Source organism: Nerophis lumbriciformis, linkage group LG29 (genome assembly GCF_033978685.3).
Source record: "Nerophis lumbriciformis linkage group LG29, RoL_Nlum_v2.1, whole genome shotgun sequence".
NCBI lineage: Eukaryota > Metazoa > Chordata > Actinopteri > Syngnathiformes > Syngnathidae > Nerophis > Nerophis lumbriciformis.
In genome coordinates this window covers 3,638,817-3,661,500 of record NC_084576.2, presented here as the reverse complement: position 1 = coordinate 3,661,500, position 22,684 = coordinate 3,638,817, and the positions used below count along the sequence as shown (strand labels likewise).

Sequence of the window (22,684 nt, the reverse complement as noted above, 5' to 3'; positions counted from 1 at the left end):
GATTTCAGAGCATAACGTTTACATTTAAAATGTCCTAAAAGTTGTTTTTAAAATATACATTTTAAATGTCAGTATGGTATATTTGAACACATAATTTAAATGTGTTTAAAGTTGATTTTAAAACATCATGTTTACATTTTAAATGTCTTAAAAGTTCTTTTTAAAATATACATTATAATGTCAGTAAAGTTGATTTTAACACATAATTTCAATGCTTTCAAGTTGATGTTATAACAATTGAAATGTGTTCAAAGTTGATTTCAGAGCATAATATTTACACTTTAAATGTCTTAAAAGTTGTTTTTAAAATATAAATTTTAAATGTCAGTAACGTTGATTTTAAAATATACATTTTAAATGTCAGTAAAGTTGATTTTAACACATCATTTCAATGCTTTTAAGTTTATGTTATAACATTTGAAATGTGTTTACAATTGATTTCAGAGCATAATATTTACATTTTAAATGTCTTAAAGTTGTTTTTAAAATATCCATTTTAAATGTCAGTAAAGTTGGTTTTTAACACATAATTTCAATGCTTTTAAGTTGGTTATAACATAATTTAAATGTCAGTAAAGTTGATTTTAAGACATAATTTCAATGCTTTCAAGTTGATGTTATAACAATTTAAATGTGTTTAAAGTTGATTTCAGAGCATAATGTTTACATTTAAAATGTCCTAAAAGTTGTTTTTAAAATATACATTTTAAATGTCAGTATGGTATATTTGAACACATAATTTAAATGTGTTTAAAGTTGATTTTAAAACATCATGTTTACATTTTAAATGTCTTAAAAGTTCTTTTTAAAATATACATTATAATGTCAGTAAAGTTGATTTTAACACATCATTTCAATGCTTTTAAGTTGATGTTATTACAATTGAAATGTGTTCAAAGTTGATTTCAGAGCATAATATTTACACTTTAAATGTCTTAAAAGTTGTTTTTAAAATATAAATTTTAAATGTCAGTAACGTTGATTTTAAAATATAAATTTTAAATGTCAGTAAAGTTGATTTTAACACATCATTTCAATGCTTTTAAGTTTATGTTATAACATTTGAAATGTGTTTACAATTGATTTCAGAGCATAATATTTACATTTTAAATGTCTTAAAGTTGTTTTTAAAATATCCATTTTAAATGTCAGTAAAGTTGGTTTTTAACACATAATTTCAATGCTTTTAAGTTGGTTATAACATAATTTAAATGGGTTTAAAGTTGATTTCAGAGCATAATATTTACATTTTAAATGTCTTAAAAGTTCTTTTTAAAATATACATTATAATGTCAGTAAAGTTGATTTTAACACATCATTTCAATGCTTTTAAGTTGGTTATAACATAATTTAAATGTCAGTAAAGTTGATTTTAAGACATAATTTCAATGCTTTCAAGTTGATGTTATAACAATTTAAATGTGTTTAAAGTTGATTTCAGAGCATAATGTTTACATTTAAAATGTCCTAAAAGTTGTTTTTAAAATATACATTTTAAATGTCAGTATGGTATATTTTAACACATAATTTAAATGTGTTTAAAGTTGATTTTAAAACATCATGTTTACATTTTAAATGTCTTAAAAGTTATTTTTAAAATATACATTATAATGTCAGTAAAGTTGATTTTAACACATAATTTCAATGCTTTTAAGTTGATGTTATAACAATTGAAATGTGTTCAAAGTTGATTTCAGAGCATAATATTTACACTTTAAATGTCTTAAAAGTTGTTTTTAAAATATACATTTTAAATGTCAGTAACGTTGATTTTAAAATATAAATTTTAAATGTCAGTAAAGTTGATTTTAACACATCATTTCAATGCTTTTAAGTTTATGTTATAACATTTGAAATGTGTTTACAATTGATTTCAGAGCATAATATTTACATTTTAAATGTCAGTAAAATTGATTTTAAGACATAATTTCAATGCTTTCAAGTTGATGTTATAACAATTTAAATGTGTTTAAAGTTGATTTCAGAGCATAATGTTTACATTTAAAATGTCCTAAAAGTTGTTTTTAAAATATACATTTTAAATGTCAGTATGGTATATTTTAACACATCATTTAAATGTGTTTAAAGTTGATTTTAAAACATCATGTTTACATTTTAAATGTCTTAAAAGTTCTTTTTAAAATATACATTATAATGTCAGTAAAGTTGATTTTAACACATCATTTCAATGCTTTTAAGTTGATGTTATAACAATTGAAATGTGTTCAAAGTTGATTTCAGAGCATAATATTTACACTTTAAATGTCTTAAAAGTTGTTTTTAAAATATACACTTTAAATGTCTTAAAAGTTGTTTTTAAAATATACATTTTAAATGTCAGTAAAGTTGATTTTAACACATCATTTCAATGCTTTTAAGTTTATGTTATAACATTTGAAATGTGTTTACAATCGATTTCAGAGCATAATATTTACATTTTAAATGTCTTAAAGTTGTTTTTAAAATATCCATTTTAAATGTCAGTAAAGTTGGTTTTTAACACATAATTTCAATGCTTTTAAGTTGGTTATAACATAATTTAAATGTCAGTAAAGTTGATTTTAAGACATAATTTCAATGCTTTCAAGTTGATGTTATAACAATTTAAATGTGTTTAAAGTTGATTTCAGAGCATAATGTTTACATTTAAAATGTCCTAAAAGTTGTTTTTAAAATATACATTTTAAATGTCAGTATGGTATATTTGAACACATAATTTAAATGTGTTTAAAGTTGATTTTAAAACATCATGTTTACATTTTAAATGTCTTAAAAGTTCTTTTTAAAATATACATTATAATGTCAGTAAAGTTGATTATAACACATCATTTCAATGCTTTTAAGTTTATGTTATAACATTTGAAATGTGTTCAAAGTTGATTTCAGAGCATAATATTTACACTTTAAATGTCTTAAAGTTGTTTTTAAAATATCCATTTTAAATGTCAGTAAAGTTGGTTTTTAACACATAATTTCAATGCTTTTAAGTTGGTTATAACATAATTTAAATGTCAGTAAAGTTGATTTTAAGACATCATTTCAATGCTTTCAAGTTGATGTTATAACAATTTAAATGTGTTTAAAGTTGATTTCAGAGCATAATGTTTACATTTAAAATGTCCTAAAAGTTGTTTTTAAAATATACATTTTAAATGTCAGTATGGTATATTTGAACACATAATTTAAATGTGTTTAAAGTTGATTTTAAAACATCATGTTTACATTTTAAATGTCTTAAAAGTTCTTTTTAAAATATACATTATAATGTCAGTAAAGTTGATTTTAACACATAATTTCAATGCTTTTAAGTTGATGTTATAACAATTGAAATGTGTTCAAAGTTGATTTCAGAGCATAATATTTACACTTTAAATGTCTTAAAAGTTGTTTTTAAAATATAAATTTTAAATGTCAGTAACGTTGATTTTAAAATATAAATTTTAAATGTCAGTAAAGTTGATTTTAACACATTTCAGTGCTTTTAAGTTTATGTTATAACATTTGAAATGTGTTTACAATTGATTTCAGAGCATAATATTTACATTTTAAATGTCTTAAAGTTGTTTTTAAAATATCCATTTTAAATGTCAGTAAAGTTGGTTTTTAACACATAATTTCAATGCTTTTAAGTTGGTTATAACATAATTTAAATGGGCTTAAAGTTGATTTCAGAGCATAATATTTACATTTTAAGTGTCTTAAAAGTTGTTTTGAAAATATACATTTTAAATGTCAGTAAAGTTGATTTTAAGACATAATTTCAATGCTTTCAAGTTGATGTTATAACAATTTAAATGTGTTTAAAGTTGATTTCAGAGCATAATGTTTACATTTAAAATGTCCTAAAAGTTGTTTTTAAAATATACATTTTAAATGTCAGTATGGTATATTTTAACACATAATTTAAATGTGTTTAAAGTTGATTTTAAAACATCATGTTTACATTTTAAATGTCTTAAAAGTTCTTTTTAAAATATACATTATAATGTCAGTAGAGTTGATTTTAACACATAATTTCAATGCTTTTAAGTTGATGTTATAACAATTGAAATGTGTTCAAAGTTGATTTCAGAGCATAATATTTACACTTTAAATGTCTTAAAAGTTGTTTTTAAAATATATATTTTAAATGTCAGTAACGTTGATTTTAAAATATAAATTTGAAATGTCAGTAAAGTTGATTTTAACACATCATTTCAATGCTTTTAAGTTTATGTTATAACATTTGAAATGTGTTTACAATTGATTTCAGAGCATAATATTTACATTTTAAATGTCTTAAAGTTGTTTTTAAAATATCCATTTTAAATGTCAGTAAAGTTGGTTTTTAACACATAATTTCAATGCTTTTAAGTTGGTTATAACATAATTTAAATGGGTTTAAAGTTGATTTCAGAGCATAATATTTACACTTTAAATGTCTTAAAAGTTGTTTTTAAAATATAAATGTTAAATATCAGTAAAGTTAATTTTAGCACATCATTTTAAATGTGTTTGACGTTGATTTCAGAGCATAATATTTACATTTTAAATGTCTTAAAGTTGTTTTTAAAATATCCATTTTAAATGTCAGTAAAGTTGGTTTTTAACACATAATTACAATTCTTTTAAGTTGGTTATAACATAATTTAAATGGGTTTAAAGTTGATTTCAGAGCATAATATTTACATTTTAAATGTCTTAAAAGTTGTTTTTAAAATATAAATGTTAAATATCAGTAAAGTTAATTTTAGCACATCATTTTAAATGTGTTTGACGTTGATTTCAGAGCATAATATTTACATTTTAAATGTCTTAAAAGTTATTTTTAAAATATACATTATAATGTCAGTAAAGTTGATTTTAACACATCATTTCAATGCTTTTAAGTTGATGTTATAACAATTGAAATGTGTTCAAAGTTGATTTCAGAGCATAATATTTACACTTTAAATGTCTTAAAAGTTGTTTTTAAAATATAAATTTTAAATGTCAGTAAAGTTGATTTTAAGACATAATTTCAATGCTTTCAAGTTGATGTTATAACAATTTAAATGTGTTTAAAGTTGATTTCAGAGCATAATGTTTACATTTAAAATGTCCTAAAAGTTGTTTTTAAAATATACATTTTAAATGTCAGTATGGTATATTTTAACACATCATTTAAATGTGTTTAAAGTTGATTTTAAAACATCATGTTTACATTTTAAATGTCTTAAAAGTTCTTTTTAAAATATACATTATAATGTCAGTAAAGTTGATTTTAACACATCATTTCAATGCTTTTAAGTTGATGTTATAACAATTGAAATGTGTTTACAATTGATTTCAGAGCATAATATTTACACTTTAAATGTCTTAAAAGTTGTTTTTAAAATATAAATTTTAAATGTCAGTAACGTTGATTTTAAAATATAAATTTTAAATGTCAGTAAAGTTGATTTTAACACATCATTTCAATGCTTTTAAGTTTGTTATAACATTTGAAATGTGTTTACAATTGATTTCAGAGCATAATATTTACATTTTAAATGTCTTAAAGTTGTTTTTAAAATATACATTTTAAATGTCAGTATGGTATATTTTAACACATAATTTAAATGCTTTTAAGTTGGTTATAACATAATTTAAATGTCAGTAAAGTTGATTTTAAGACACAATTTCAATGCTTTCAAGTTGATGTTATAACAATTTAAATGTGTTTAAAGTTGATTTCAGAGCATAATGTTTACATTTAAAATGTCCTAAAAGTTGTTTTTAAAATATACATTTTAAATGTCAGTATGGTATATTTTAACACATAATTTAAATGTGTTTAAAGTTGATTTTAAAACATCATGTTTACATTTTAAATGTCTTAAAAGTTCTTTTTAAAATATACATTATAATGTCAGTAAAGTTGATTTTAACACATCATTTCAATGCTTTTAAGTTGATGTTATAACAATTGAAATGTGTTCAAAGTTGATTTCAGAGCATAATATTTACACTTTAAATGTCTTAAAAGTTGTTTTTAAAATATAAATTTTAAATGTCAGTAACGTTGATTTTAAAATATAAATTTTAAATGTCAGTAACGTTGATTTTAAAATATAAATTTTAAATGTCAGTAAAGTTGATTTTAACACATCATTTCAATGCTTTTAAGTTTATGTTATAACATTTGAAATGTGTTTACAATTGATTTCAGAGCATAATATTTACATTTTAAATGTCTTAAAGTTGTTTTTAAAATATCCATTTTAAATGTCAGTAAAGTTGGTTTTTAACACATAATTTCAATGCTTTTAAGTTGGTTATAACATAATTTAAATGGGTTTAAAGTTGATTTCAGAGCATAATATTTACATTTTAAATGTCTTAAAAGTTGTTTTTAAAATATAAATGTTAAATATCAGTAAAGTTAATTTTAGCACATCATTTTAAATGTGTTTGACGTTGATTTCAGAGCATAATATTTACATTTTAAATGTCTTAAAAGTTCTTTTTAAAATATACATTATAATGTCAGTAAAGTTGATTTTAACATCATTTCAATGCTTTTAAGTTGATGTTATAACAATTGAAATGTGTTCAAAGTTGATTTCAGACCATAATATTTACACTTTAAATGTCTTAAAAGTTGTTTTTAAAATATACATTTTAAATGTCAGTAAAGTTGATTTTAAGACATAATTTCAATGCTTTCAAGTTGATGTTATAACAATTTAAATGTGTTTAAAGTTGATTTCAGAGCATAATGTTTACATTTAAAATGTCCTAAAAGTTGTTTTTAAAATATACATTTTAAATGTCAGTATGGTATATTTTAACACATAATTTAAATGTGTTTAAAGTTGATTTTAAAACATCATGTTTACATTTTAAATGTCTTAAAAGTTCTTTTTAAAATATACATTATAATGTCAGTAAAGTTGATTTTAACACATAACTTCAATGCTTTTAAGTTGATGTTATAACAATTGAAATGTGTTCAAAGTTGATTTCAGAGCATAATATTTACACTTTAAATGTCTTAAAAGTTGTTTTTAAAATATACATTTTAAATGTCAGTAACGTTGATTTTAAAATATCAATTTTAAATGTCAGTAAAGTTGATTTTAACACATCATTTCAATGCTTTTAAGTTTATGTTATAACATTTGAAATGTGTTTACAATTGATTTCAGAGCATAATATTTACATTTTAAATGTCTGAAAAGTTGTTTTGAAAATATACATTTTAAATGTCAGTAAAGTTGATTTTAAGACATAATTTCAATGCTTTCAAGTTGATGTTATAACAATTTAAATGTGTTTAAAGTTGATTTCAGAGCATAATGTTTACATTTAAAATGTCCTAAAAGTTGTTTTTAAAATATACATTTTAAATGTCAGTATGGTATATTTTAACACATAATTTAAATGTGTTTAAAGTTGATTTTAAAACATCATGTTTACATTTTAAATGTCTTAAAAGTTCTTTTTAAAATATACATTATAATGTCAGTAAAGTTGATTTTAACACATAACTTCAATGCTTTTAAGTTGATGTTATAACAATTGAAATGTGTTCAAAGTTGATTTCAGAGCATAATATTTACACTTTAAATGTCTTAAAAGTTGTTTTTAAAATATACATTTTAAATGTCAGTAACGTTGATTTTAAAATATCAATTTTAAATGTCAGTAAAGTTGATTTTAACACATCATTTCAATGCTTTTAAGTTTATGTTATAACATTTGAAATGTGTTTACAATTGATTTCAGAGCATAATATTTACATTTTAAATGTCTTAAAGTTGTTTTTAAAATATCCATTTTAAATGTCAGTAAAGTTGGTTTTTAACACATAATTTCAATGCTTTTAAGTTGGTTATAACATAATTTAAATGTCAGTAAAGTTGATTTTAAGACATAATTTCAATGCTTTCAAGTTGATGTTATAACAATTTAAATGTGTTTAAAGTTGATTTCAGAGCATAATATTTACATTTTAAATGTCTTAAAAGTTGTTTTTAAAATATAAATGTTAAATATCAGTAAAGTTAATTTTAGCACATCATTTTAAATGTGTTTGACGTTGATTTCAGAGCATAATATTTACATTTTAAATGTCTTAAAAGTTCTTTTTAAAATATACATTATAATGTCAGTAAAGTTGATTTTAACACATCATTTCAATGCTTTCAAGTTGATGTTATAACAATTGAAATGTGTTCAAAGTTGATTTCAGAGCATAATATTTACACTTTAAATGTCTTAAAAGTTGATTTTAAAATATAAATTTTAAATGTCAGTAACGTTGATTTTAAAATATAAATTTTAAATGTCAGTAAAGTTGATTTTAACACATTTCAATGCTTTTAAGTTTATGTTATAACATTTGAAATGTGTTTACAATTGATTTCAGAGCATAATATTTACATTTTAAATGTCTTAAAGTTGTTTTTAAAATATCCATTTTAAATGTCAGTAAAGTTGGTTTTTAACACATAATTTCAATGCTTTTAAGTTGGTTATAACATAATTTAAATGGGTTTAAAGTTGATTTCAGAGCATAATATTTACATTTTAAATGTCTTAAAAGTTGTTTTTAAAATATAAATGTTAAATATCAGTAAAGTTAATTTTAGCACATCATTTTAAATGTGTTTGACGTTGATTTCAGAGCATAATATTTACATTTTAAATGTCTTAAAGTTGTTTTTAAAATATCCATTTTAAATGTCAGTAAAGTTGGTTTTTAACACATAATTTCAATGCTTTTAAGTTGGTTATAACATAATTTAAATGGGTTTAAAGTTGATTTCAGAGCATAATATTTACACTTTAAATGTCTTAAAAGTTGTTTTTAAAATATAAATGTTGAATATCAGTAAAGTTAATTTTAGCACATCATTTTAAATGTGTTTGACGTTGATTTCAGAGCATAATATTTACATTTTAAATGTCTTAAAGTTGTTTTTAAAATATCCATTTTAAATGTCAGTAAAGTTGGTTTTTAACACATAATTTCAATGCTTTTAAGTTGGTTATAACATAATTTAAATGGGTTTAAAGTTGATTTCAGAGCATAATATTTACACTTTAAATGTCTTAAAAGTTGTTTTTAAAATATAAATGTTGAATATCAGTAAAGTTAATTTTAGCACATCATTTTAAATGTGTTTGACGTTGATTTCAGAGCATAATATTTACATTTTAAATGTCTTAAAGTTGTTTTTAAAATATCCATTTTAAATGTCAGTAAAGTTGGTTTTTAACACATAATTTCAATGCTTTTAAGTTGGTTATAACATCATTTAAATGGGTTTAAAGTTGATTTCAGAGCATAATATTTACATTTTAAATGTCTTAAAAGTTGTTTTTAAAATATAAATGTTAAATATCAGTAAAGTTAATTTTAGCACATCATTTTAAATGTGTTTGACGTTGATTTCAGAGCATAATATTTACATTTTAAATGTCTTAAAGTTGTTTTTAAAATATCCATTTTAAATGTCAGTAAAGTTGGTTTTTAACACATAATTTCAATGCTTTTAAGTTGGTTATAACATAATTTAAATGGGTTTAAAGTTGATTTCAGAGCATAATATTTACACTTTAAATGTCTTAAAAGTTGTTTTTAAAATATAAATGTTGAATATCAGTAAAGTTAATTTTAGCACATCATTTTAAATGTGTTTGACGTTGATTTCAGAGCATAATATTTACATTTTAAATGTCTTAAAGTTGTTTTTAAAATATCCATTTTAAATGTCAGTAAAGTTGGTTTTTAACACATAATTTCAATGCTTTTAAGTTGGTTATAACATCATTTAAATGGGTTTAAAGTTGATTTCAGAGCATAATATTTACATTTTAAATGTCTTAAAAGTTGTTTTTAAAATATAAATGTTAAATATCAGTAAAGTTAATTTTAGCACATCATTTTAAATGTGTTTGACGTTGATTTCAGAGCATAATATTTACATTTTAAATGTCTTAAAGTTGTTTTTAAAATATCCATTTTAAATGTCAGTAAAGTTGGTTTTTAACACATAATTTCAATGCTTTTAAGTTGGTTATAACATCATTTAAATGGGTTTAAAGTTGATTTCAGAGCATAATATTTACACTTTAAATGTCTTAAAAGTTGTTTTTAAAATATAAATGTTGAATATCAGTAAAGTTAATTTTAGCACATCATTTTAAATGTGTTTGACGTTGATTTCAGAGCATAATATTTACATTTTAAATGTCTTAAAGTTGTTTTTAAAATATCCATTTTAAATGTCAGTAAAGTTGGTTTTTAACACATAATTTCAATGCTTTTAAGTTGGTTATAACATCATTTAAATGGGTTTAAAGTTGATTTCAGAGCATAATATTTACATTTTAAATGTCTTAAAAGTTGTTTTTAAAATATAAATGTTAAATATCAGTAAAGTTAATTTTAGCACATCATTTTAAATGTGTTTGACGTTGATTTCAGAGCATAATATTTACATTTTAAATGTCTTAAAGTTGTTTTTAAAATATCCATTTTAAATGTCAGTAAAGTTGGTTTTTAACACATAATTTCAATGCTTTTAAGTTGGTTATAACATAATTTAAATGGGTTTAAAGTTGATTTCAGAGCATAATATTTACACTTTAAATGTCTTAAAAGTTGTTTTTAAAATATAAATGTTGAATATCAGTAAAGTTAATTTTAGCACATCATTTTAAATGTGTTTGACGTTGATTTCAGAGCATAATATTTACATTTTAAATGTCTTAAAGTTGTTTTTAAAATATCCATTTTAAATGTCAGTAAAGTTGGTTTTTAACACATAATTTCAATGCTTTTAAGTTGGTTATAACATCATTTAAATGGGTTTAAAGTTGATTTCAGAGCATAATATTTACATTTTAAATGTCTTAAAAGTTGTTTTTAAAATATAAATGTTAAATATCAGTAAAGTTAATTTTAGCACATCATTTTAAATGTGTTTGACGTTGATTTCAGAGCATAATATTTACATTTTAAATGTCTTAAAGTTGTTTTTAAAATATCCATTTTAAATGTCAGTAAAGTTGGTTTTTAACACATAATTTCAATGCTTTTAAGTTGGTTATAACAATTGAAATGTGTTCAAAGTTGATTTCAGAGCATAATATTTACACTTTAAATGTCTTAAAAGTTGTTTTTAAAATATAAATTTTAAATGTCAGTAACGTTGATTTTAACACATCATTTCAATGCTTTTAAGTTTATGTTATAACATTTGAAATGTGTTTACAATTGATTTCAGAGCATAATATTTACATTTTAAATGTCTTAAAGTTGTTTTTAAAATATCCATTTTAAATGTCAGTAAAGTTGGTCTTTAACACATAATTTCAATGCTTTTAAGTTGGTTATAACATAATTTAAATGGGTTTAAAGCTGATTTCAGAGCATAATATTTACATTTTAAATGTCTTAAAAGTTGTTTTTAAAATATAAATGTTAAATATCAGTAAAGTTAATTTTAGCACATCATTTTAAATGTGTTTGACGTTGATTTCAGAGCATAATATTTACATTTTAAATGTCTTAAAGTTGTTTTTAAAATATCCATTTTAAATGTCAGTAAAGTTGGTTTTTAACACATAATTTCAATGCTTTTAAGTTGGTTATAACATAATTTAAATGGGTTTAAAGTTGATTTCAGAGCATAATATTTACATTTTAAATGTCTTAAAAGTTGTTTTTAAAATATAAATGTTAAATATCAGTAAAGTTAATTTTAGCACATCATTTTAAATGTGTTTGACGTTGATTTCAGAGCATAATATTTACATTTTAAATGTCTTAAAGTTGTTTTTAAAATATCCATTTTAAATGTCAGTAAAATTGGTTTTTAACACATAATTTCAATGCTTTTAAGTTGGTTATAACATAATTTAAATGGGTTTAAAGTTGATTTCAGAGCATAATATTTACATTTTAAATGTCTTAAAAGTTGTTTTTAAAATATAAATGTTAAATATCAGTAAAGTTAATTTTAGCACATCATTTCAAATGTGTTTGACGTTGATTTCAGAGCATAATATTTACATTTTAAATGTCTGAAAAGTTGGTTTCAACACATCATTTCAATGCTTTTAAGTCAATGTTATAACACAATTGAAATGTTTTCAAAGTTGATTTCAAAACGTCGAGATGTTTTTAAAACAGATTTTAAAACGTAATTGAAATGTTTTCAAAGTTGATTTCAAAACATAATTTGTATTTTGTAAGTTGATTGCAAAACACATTTAAATGTTTTTAAAGTTGATTTTAAAGCATACTTAAAATCTTTTTCAAATTGTTAATAAAAAATATTCTGACATTTTAAAACATGATTTTAAAGCATATTAAATGTTTTAATATATATTTTAATACATTGTAATCTTTTAAAAAAAATATGATTTAATAGTTTTTGAGTAGATTTTAGACCATTTAAATAATTTTCAAGTACATTTTTCAAAATATTGAAATGTTTCAATGTAGATTTCAAAACTTTGTTTTTAGATAGACCCTAAAACATTATTTAAATGTTATTCGTTAACTTTAAAACATAATCTAAATGTTATTCAAGTCGATTTTAAAACACATTTTAAAGTTTTTAAAATATATTTTAAAGCATACTTTCAATGCTCTTAAAGTTGATCATAAAATATAATCTAAATCTATTTGTTAAAACATAATCTAAATGTTATGCAAGTTGATTTTAAAACACATTTTAAAGTTTTTAAAGTTGATTTTAAAACATATTTTAAATATTTTTAGAGCAAATTTTAAAACGTAATATAAATGATCTTAAAGTATATTGTAAAACATAATGAAAATGTTTCTAAAGTAGATTTTAAGACGTAATTGAAATGTTTCCAAAGTTGATTTGAAAACATAATTTGGATTTTTAAAGTTGATTTCTAAACATATTACAACGTTTTAAAAAAGGATTTTAAAAACTTAATTTAAATGTTTTAGGTTGATTATAAAACATATTAAAATGTTTTAAAAATGTGTTATGTGTTAACATAGACTTTAAAACATAAAATTAAAAAAACAATGATTTCATTGTTTTTGAGTAGATTTCAGAAAATGTATTTGTCTTCAAAAATTGAAATGTTTTCAAAGTAGATATTTGAAATAAATTGAAAATATTTTAAAGTAGACTTTGAAAGATATTAAATGTTTTTAAATGTGGTCCCTGGTCAGAGTTGCTGGACCAGTTGTTATGTGCTCACAAGGACAGAGACCAGGCTCTCAGGTCTCGAGTCATGCTGGCCAATCAGGAGCGAGATGAGGCTTTACATCGTGTTGCTCAACTGCAGCAAGCTGCCAGGTAACACACACACACACACACACACACACACACACACACACACACACACACACCCACACACACAGTCCATGGTCCCAGGCATGTATCGGTACCATCAGAAGAAACCAAACTTTAAGGCTACTAAGTTATTGGTAGGAACTATATGTTCCATGGTCCCAGGCATGTATTGGTACCATCAGAGGAAACCAAACTTTAGGGCTACTAAGTTATTGGTAGGGACTGTATGGTCCATGCTCCCAGGTATGTATCGGTACCATCAAAGGAAACCAAAATGTAGGGCTACTAAGTTAATGGTAGGGACTATATGGTCCATGGTCCTATGCATGTATCTGTATCATTAGAGGAAACCAAACTTTAGGGCCACTAAGTTATTGGTAGGGACCATATGGTCCATGGTCCTAGACATGTATCGGTACCATCACATTTAACCGAACTTTAGGGCTACTAAGTTATTGGTAGGGACTATATGGTCCATGGTCCCAGGCATGTATCGGTACCATAAGATGACATCAGACTTTAGGGCTACTAAGTTATTGGTAGGGACTATATGGTCCATGGTCCCCGGCATGTATTGGTACCATCAGAGGAAATCAGACTTTAGGGCTACTAAGTTATTGGTAGGGACTATATGGTCCATGGTCCCAAGCATGTATCGGTACCATCAGAGGAAACCATACTTTAGGGCTACTAAGTCATTGGTAGGGACTATATGGTCCACGGTCCCAGGTATGTATCGGTACCATCAGAGGAAACCAAACTTGAGGCCTCCTAAGGTATTGGTAGGGACCATATGGCCCATGGACCCCGGTATGTATCAGTACCATCAGAGGAAACCAAACTTTAGGGCTACTAAGTTATTGGTAGGGACTATATGGTTCATGGTCCCAGGCATGTATCGGTACCATCAGAGGAAATCAGACTTTAGGGCTACTAAGTTATTGGTAGGGACTATATGGTCCACGGTCCCAAGCATGAATCGGTACCATCAGAGGAAACCATACTTTAGGGCTACTAAGTCATTGGTAGGGACTATATGGTCCACGGTCCCAGGTATGTATCGGTACCATCAGAGGAAACCAAACTTGAGGCCTCCTAAGGTATTGGTAGGGACCATATGGCCCATGGACCCCGGTATGTATCAGTACCATCAGAGGAAACCAAACTTTAGGGCTACTAAGTTATTGGTAGGGACTATATGGTCCATGGTCCCAGGCATGTATCGGTACCATCAGAGGAAATCAGACTTTAGGGCTACTAAGTTATTGGTAGGGACTATATGGTTCATGGTCCCAGGCATGTATCGGTACCATCAGAGGAAACCAAACTTTAGGGCCACTAAGTTATTGGTAGGGACCAAATGGTCCATGGTTCCAGGTATGTGTCGGTATCATCAGGGGAAACCAAACTTTAGGGCTATTAAGGGTTTGGTAAGGACTATATGATTATTTCAGTATGTGATAACCGTTTGGGAAGAGCAGTTTAGTGTTTGTATTTTGCAGTTTTACCATTCTGAGATTGGGGAAAAATCACACGATGGTCTATTGACACATCCTATGAATTAATAACAGTGACAGATTTTGCAGAATGGTTAGCTGCGCAGTTGCAACCAAGAGAATGAAGCCGCCATATAGATGTAAGATCCTGAGGGATGGGGCTGACATCCAATCCTTGGTGGAACTCATGGTGAATAGTTGGCTGAAACCACGGAGTCCTGATCAAGCACAGTTTGTCAGCTTGTCAACCGCTACTGTTGCTCCTCCTTATGTTGCCAATGACCTCGAGTGCGCACGGTACGAGACCAGACATACCAGGATTTCAAGAAGAAACAACTGGAATCAAATCCACCTACTACAGTTACATGACAAGATGACAAAAATGAGCTTGAAAAATTCACCCACATCTTGAAGAGACCAAACCAAAGTGCAGGCCAAAGAAATGGTTCTTGCGGCTGACAGGAACATGTTTGGTCACATGAACCTGGTTGCTCAGATTCAAGATCTACACATGAGAGATGTCTTAATGCCCCTTGCCATGGTCAATTGGTAATGGCGATGGATCTCTGCAGAAGATGAACAAAGCAAACCTTTGTGTGTTCCTCCCGCTGAAGCAACTGTCATTGATGACATGAGTCTGGTACAGAAGATGCAAGGGAATGACAAAACATTTTCACATCTGGCTGAAGCCAGACTGTCCACAGCTTTTCATTAAGGAGCCCAGACTCAACGTATTGACGTTGTCTTCTAACTTTACCGAGAGACGTCCATCAAAGACGCAGAGATGCAACAGAGGTGCAAGCCACAATATTCAACAGTGGACCAAACGACTCTGCAGGCAAGTATAATCAAGTTTCTGGTAGAGAAGCGGAAAGAACCAAAGAGCAGGGAGAAACTGAAGGAAAAGTGGCTCTCTGCTACAAGCTCACCACGGACCACTGGGAGAAGATGGTAGAGCTCTAGTCCACGAAGGAGGAAGCACACACTTGAATGTAGCAGAGGCCGGATCCAAGGCTGTGGTTATCACTGCTTAAGATACAGATGTCCTCGTGTCTATAATGCCCTAGTTGGACCGTACGTGTTCACCGGTTATGATACAGTCAGTGCCTCTGTAGGCCGGGGAAATATGGGTGTCTTGAAAAAAATTATGTCGGATAAGACCTACCAAGAGACCTTCAGAAAACTTGGTCATTCATGGGGAAGTGTCCACCAAGCTCTTTCAGAAGTGTCACATGTACGTGCCATCCACCAACACCACAAACGTCAATGAATTTAGACATCAACTCTGCCAGACGAGGAGAGATCAAGTCCGGTCAGCTCCCATCATGGGAAGACTGCCTCTTCATGCATGTCGTCCATGCAAACTACCAGGATGCAATTTGCAGGCACTGTCTGCAATGCCATCCTGTGGTTCAATTTAAAAGTTGTTGAAAACGTGCTATATAAATAAAGTTGATTTGACTTGACTTGACTTGACAAGTCCCAAGGGTTGTGAATGAAGCACTGATCATCCATGGAGTGGATGCAGGGTTCTCCAGCGGCGTTGCAACTACCGTATTTTCCGCACCATTAGCCGCACCTAAAAACCACAAATTTACTCAAAAGCTGACAGTGCGGCTTTTAACCCGGTGCGCTTTATATATGGATAAATATTAAGATTCATTTTCATAAAGTTTCGGTCTCGTAACTACGGTAAACAGCCGCCATCTTTTTTCCCGGTAGAACAGGAAGCGCTTCTTCTTCTACGCAAGCAACCGCCAAGGTAAGCACCCGCCCCCATAGAACAGGAAGCGCTTCTTCTTCTACTGTAAGCAACCACCCGCCCGCGTAGAAGAAGAAAAAGCGCGCGGATATTACCGTACGTTTCATTTCCTGTTTACATCTGTAAAGACCACAAAATGGCTCCTACTAAGCGACAAGGATCCGGTTCATGAAAAGACGCAATCTCTCCATCCTCACACGGATTACTATTTCACAGCAACTGATATTCCTGTGAACCGCACTGTGGATACAACGGGAGCACGTACGGTGAATATTCGCACCACAGGGAATGAGAAGTCGTCCTTCACTGTGGTTCTAGCTTGCCATGCTAATGGCCTGAAACTTCCACCCATGGTGATATTCAAAAGGAAGACCTTGCCAAAAGAGACCTTTCCAGCCGGCGTCATCATAAAAGCTAACTCGAAGGGATGGATGGATGAAGAAAAGATGAGCGAGTGGTTAAGGGAAGTTTACGCGAAGAGGCCGGGTGGCTTTTTTCACACAGCTCCGTCCATGTTGATATACGACTCCATGCGCGCCCACATCACAGATGGTGTCAAAAAACAAGTGAAGCACACAAATACAACACACGCCGTCATTCCGGGTGGATTAACCAAAGAACTCCAACCGCTGGATATTGGTGTCAACAGGGCATTCAAATCACGACTGCGAACGGCGTGGGAACAATGGATGACCGAAGGCGAACACACCTTCACTAAGACAGGCAGACAGCGCCGGACGACATACGCCAACATTTGCCAGTGGATCGTAAATGCCTGGGCAGATATTTCGGTCACAACTGTGGTCCGAGCTTTCCGGAAGGCAGGATTCACAGAACTGCTGAACAGTGACACTGACTCCGATGACTTCGACGAGACGGAACCGGCCATTTTGGATCCCACATTTGCCCAACTTTTCAATTCGGACACCGAAGACGAAGAATTCGAAGGATTTACGAATGAAGAATAACTTCAGAAGGTGAGCGCTATGTTTATTTTGTGTGTTGTGACATTAACGTTCGAGCAACATTATGTTGCTATTGCTCTGCACTATTTTGAATTTTACTATGTTTGTGATTGCACATTTGCGTACATTTTGGGACAGAGTTGTTAGAACGCTGGTTTTTAATATATTATTAAAGTTTGACTGACCTATCTGACTGTTTTTTTGACATTCCCTTTAGCGCAGCGTAGGCGCGGCTTATAGTCCGGGGCGGCTTATAGGTGGACAAAGTTTTGAAATATGCCATTCATTGAAGGTGCGGCTAATAATCCGGTGCGCCTTATAGTGCGGAAAATACGGTACTTTCCTGCAAGTGTGTACGGTCATGCAAACTCCCCAACTAGCAGCCTGAAGTGCACTGACATGCAACCAGCCTGCTCATGTCGAGGAAGAGGTTGTAGACCCTGAGGACTCTGATAACAGTGAGGAAGACTAGACTATTGATCCACGGTGTGAATGTTTTGGCACAATCACAAGGACATTCTTGGCTACAAATACATACAGGTAAAAGCCAGTAAATTAGAATATTTTGAAAAACTTGATTTATTTCAGTAATTGCATTCAAAAGGTGTAACTTGTACATTATATTTATTCATTGCACACAGACTGATGCATTCAAATGTTTATTTCATTTAATTTTGATGATTTGAAGTGGCAACAAATGAAAATCCAAAATTCCGTGTGTCACAAAATTAGAATATTACTTAAGGCTAATACAAAAAAGGGATTTTTAGAAATGTTGGCCAACTGAAAAGTATGAAAATGAAAAATATGAGCATGTACAATACTCAATACTTGGTTGGAGCTCCTTTTGCCTCAATTACTGCGTTAATGCGGCGTGGCATGGAGTCGATGAGTTTCTGGCACTGCTCAGGTGTTATGAGAGCCCAGGTTGCTCTGATAGTGGCCTTCAACTCTTCTGCGTTTTTGGGTCTGGCATTCTGCATCTTCCTTTTCACAATACCCCACAGATTTTCTATGGGGCTAAGGTCAGGGGAGTTGGCGGGCCAATTTAGAACAGAAATACCATGGTCCGTAAACCAGGCACGGGTAGATTTTGCGCTGTGTGCAGGCGCCAAGTCCTGTTGGAACTTGAAATCTCCATCTCCATAGAGCAGGTCAGCAGCAGGAAGCATGAAGTGCTCTAAAACTTGCTGGTAGACGGCTGCGTTGACCCTGGATCTCAGGAAACAGAGTGGACCGACACCAGCAGATGACATGGCACCCCAAACCATCACTGATGGTGGAAACATTACACTAGACTTCAGGCAACGTGGATCCTGTGCCTCTCCTGTCTTCCTCCAGACTCTGGGACCTCGATTTCCAAAGGAAATGCAAAATTTGCATGGTTGGGTGATGGTTTGGGGTGCCATGTCATCTGCTGGTGTCGGTCCACTCTGTTTCCTGAGATCCAGGGTCAACGCAGCCGTCTACCAGCAAGTTTTAGAGCACTTCATGCTTCCTGCTGCTGACCTGCTCTATGGAGATGGAGATTTCAAGTTACAACAGGACTTGGCGCCTGCACACAGCGCAAAATCTACCCGTGCCTGGTTTACGGACCATGGTATTTCTGTTCTAAATTGGCCCGCCAACTCCCCTGACCTTAGCCCCATAGAAAATCTGTGGGGTATTGTGAAAAGGAAGATGCAGAATGCCAGACCCAAAAACGCAGAAGAGTTGAAGGCCACTATCAGAGCAACCTGGGCTCTCATAACACCTGAGCAGTGCCAGAAACTCATCGACTCCATGCCACGCCGCATTAACGCAGTAATTGAGGCAAAAGGAGCTCCAACCAAGTATTGAGTATTGTACATGCTCATAATTTTCATTTTCATACTTTTCAGTTGGCCAACATTTCTAAAAATCCCTTTTTTGTATTAGCCTTAAGTAATATTCTAATTTTGTGACACACGGAATTTTGGATTTTCATTTGTTGCCACTTCAAATCATCAAAATGAAATGAAATAAACATTTGAATGCATCAGTCTGTGTGCAATGAATAAATATAATGTACAAGTTACACCTTTTGAATGCAATTACTGAAATAAATCAAGTTTTTCAAAATATTCTAATTTACTGGCTTTTACCTGTAGTTGATTAGCATGCCACAGTGGTGAAAAACTTTTTGGACCCTTGTTGGAACTAGGGTAGTGGGATGTGCATGTTCGGTTCAGTAGACCTCTAGGAAACTGGTCTGACAATATCACAAATGTCCGGAAAACCACGACAATCAACATTTTGTTCGGCCCTTCATGCCATAGAACAAAATCTGTCTTCAGGAATGACAGAAAGGATTACCGGGATGCTAACAGTAAAGCATTTGAGACACGCATTTATGGTTCATTGTAGCCCCCGCGTGGAAACAGCAGTTTGACTTTCATAATGCGACCAATAAGTCTGCAATGGTTATCACATCAAAATGTATACACCCATTGACAAATCAATGGTTGCTTTGGGTGGTGCCGACAAGTGGGATTTCTGGTCTGGGCCCAAGGACTTTGGAATACACTTGCTGCAAGTAACTCTTCTTCACTTCTTAAAAAGCTGACAAAAGGAGCTCTCTCAGCCGAGGAGCTGCCAAATACACACGCAGATCTAATTAGAGATTAAACCCCCCAAAACCACACACGTACGCACACACATGCAACACACTCTCACACACACACGCACGCACCGCGCACGCGCGCGCATACACACACACAATTCCCAGCAGTCCAGGATGAAGGGTGATTGATATGGCGGTTACAATCCTTTTTATGAGGGAGCGAATATGGACGATCATGTTCCATCTGTCAGGGGTGTGTGTGTGCGTGTGTGTGTGTGTGTGTGTGTGTGTGTGTACAAAATTGTTACTCAATAATTTGATATTCAACACAGAAACTTCCAAATTGAGGATTTGTTACTCAGATTATTGATCTGAGTAATAGCACCATTGTTAAAGTGTGTGTGTGTGTGTGTGTGTGTGTGTGTGTGCACATGCGTGTGCGTGCGTGCGTGCGTGCGTGCGTGCGCATGAGTGTGCGCGCCGTGAGGCGAGCTGCCGAGCCGTAAGCGCGGAGTTAGAGGAGCTTTATTGGAGACGGCTGGTCTTTCATTACCTGCTGTTCCCTGCAGAGCGTCGCCACGTCGGCCATCTTATTACAGTTTATTACAGCAAAACAGCAGCAGGCTCAAAGAAGAACTTCCCTGGAGGAGAAGAACACATCAAAGTGGTAGCGCCTTCATTGCTAGAACCACCAACAACTAATAAGAACCAACAAGAACCTGTATGGATTCACAAGAACCAACAAGAACTTGTATAAACTAACAAAAAAACTGTATGAACTAACAAGAACCAACTATAAACTGTATGAACTAACAGGAACCTACAAGAACCTGTATGAACCAACAAGAACCTACAAGAACCTGTATAAACTAACAAAAACCTGTATGGACTAACAGGAACCTGTATGTACTATCAGGAACCTACACGAACCTGTATGAACTATCAGGAATCTAAAGTTAAAAAGTTAAAATACCAATCAATCAATCAATCAATCAATCAATCTTTATTTATATAGCCCTAAATCACAAGTGTCTCAAAGGGCTGCACAAGCCACAACGACATCCTCGGTACAAAGCCCACATACGGGCAAGGAAAAACTCACCCCAGTGGGACGTCGATGTGAATGACTATGAGAAACCTTGGAGAGGACCGCATATGTGGGTAACCCCCCCCCCCCTCTAGGGGAGACCGAAAGCAATGGATGTCGAGTGGGTCTGACATAATATTGTGAGAGTCCAGTCCATAGTGGATCCAACATAATAGTAAGAGTCCAGTCCATAGTGGGGCCAGCAGGACACCATCCCGAGCGGAGACGGGTCAGCAGCGTAGAGATGTTCCCAGCCGATGCACAGGCGAGCGGTCCACCCCGGGTCCCGACTCTGGACAGCCAGCACTTCATCCATGGCCACCGGACCTGTGCCCCCCCCCCCCCTCAAGGAAAAGGGGAGCAGAGGAGAAAAGAAAAGAAACGGCAGATCAACTGGTCTAACAGGGGGGCTATTTAAAGGCTAGAGTATACAAATGAGTTTTAAGATGGGACTTAAATGCTTCTACTGAGGTAGCATCTCTAATTGTTACCGGGAGGGCATTCCATAGTACTGGAGCCCGAATAGAAAACGCTCTATAGCCCGCAGACTTTTTTTGGGCTCTGGGAATCACTAATAAGCCGGAGTTCTTTGAACGCAGATTTCTTGCCGGGACATATGGTACAATGCAATCGACATGTACTATCAGGAACCTACACGAACCTGTATGAACTATCAGGAATCTAAAGTTAAAAAGTTAAAATACCAATGATTGTCACACACACACTATGTGTGGCGAAATTATTCTCTGCATTTGACCCATCACTCATGATCACATGGGAGGTAGCGGCGGGGGCCGCGCCTGGGAATACTTTTTTGGGGTTTTAACCCCCAATTCCAACCCTTGATGCTGTGTCTGTATGAACCTGCAAGTACAAGAACCTACAAAAACCTGTATGAACTAACAACAACCTACAATAACCTTTATGAACTAACAATAACCTACAATAACCTGTATAAACTAACAGGAACCTACAAGAACCTATGTGAACTTAGAGGAACCTGTATAAACCTACAAGTACAATGACCTGTGTAAACTAACAAGAACCTACAAAAACCTGTATGAACTAACAAGAACCTGCAAGAACCTGAATGAACTAACAGGAACCTACAATAACCTGTATGAACCTTTAGGAACCCACAAGAACCTGTTCAAACTAACAGGAACCTACAAGAACCTGTGTGAACTTACAGAAATCTGTATGAACCTGCAAGTTCAATAACCTGTATAAACCAACAAAAACCTTTATAAACTAACAATAACCTGTATGAACTAACAGAAACCTAGAATAACCTGTATAAACTAACAATTACCTGTATGAACTAACAGGAACCTGTATGAACTAACAGAAACCTAGAATAACCTGTATAAACTAACAATTACCTGTATGAACTAACAGGAACCTGTATGAACTAACAGAAACCTAGAATAACCTGTATAAACTAACAATTACCTGTATGAACTAACAGGAACCTGTATGAACTAACAAGAACCTGTAT

At 30.8% G+C, this 22,684-nt stretch overlaps 1 protein-coding gene across 3 annotated transcripts in view; it reads left to right on the top strand.

Moving 5' to 3' along the window:
- Window positions 1–22,684, top strand: part of mipol1 (mirror-image polydactyly 1) — a 201,737-nt gene that overhangs the window by 66,148 nt on the left and 112,905 nt on the right. For all 3 annotated transcript variants that reach the window (XM_061925210.2, XM_061925209.1, XM_061925208.1), the window contains one exon: window positions 13,172–13,298. In XM_061925210.2, coding sequence (XP_061781194.1) covers window positions 13,172–13,298 — 127 coding nt within the window. The remainder of the gene's footprint in view (window positions 1–13,171; window positions 13,299–22,684) is intronic.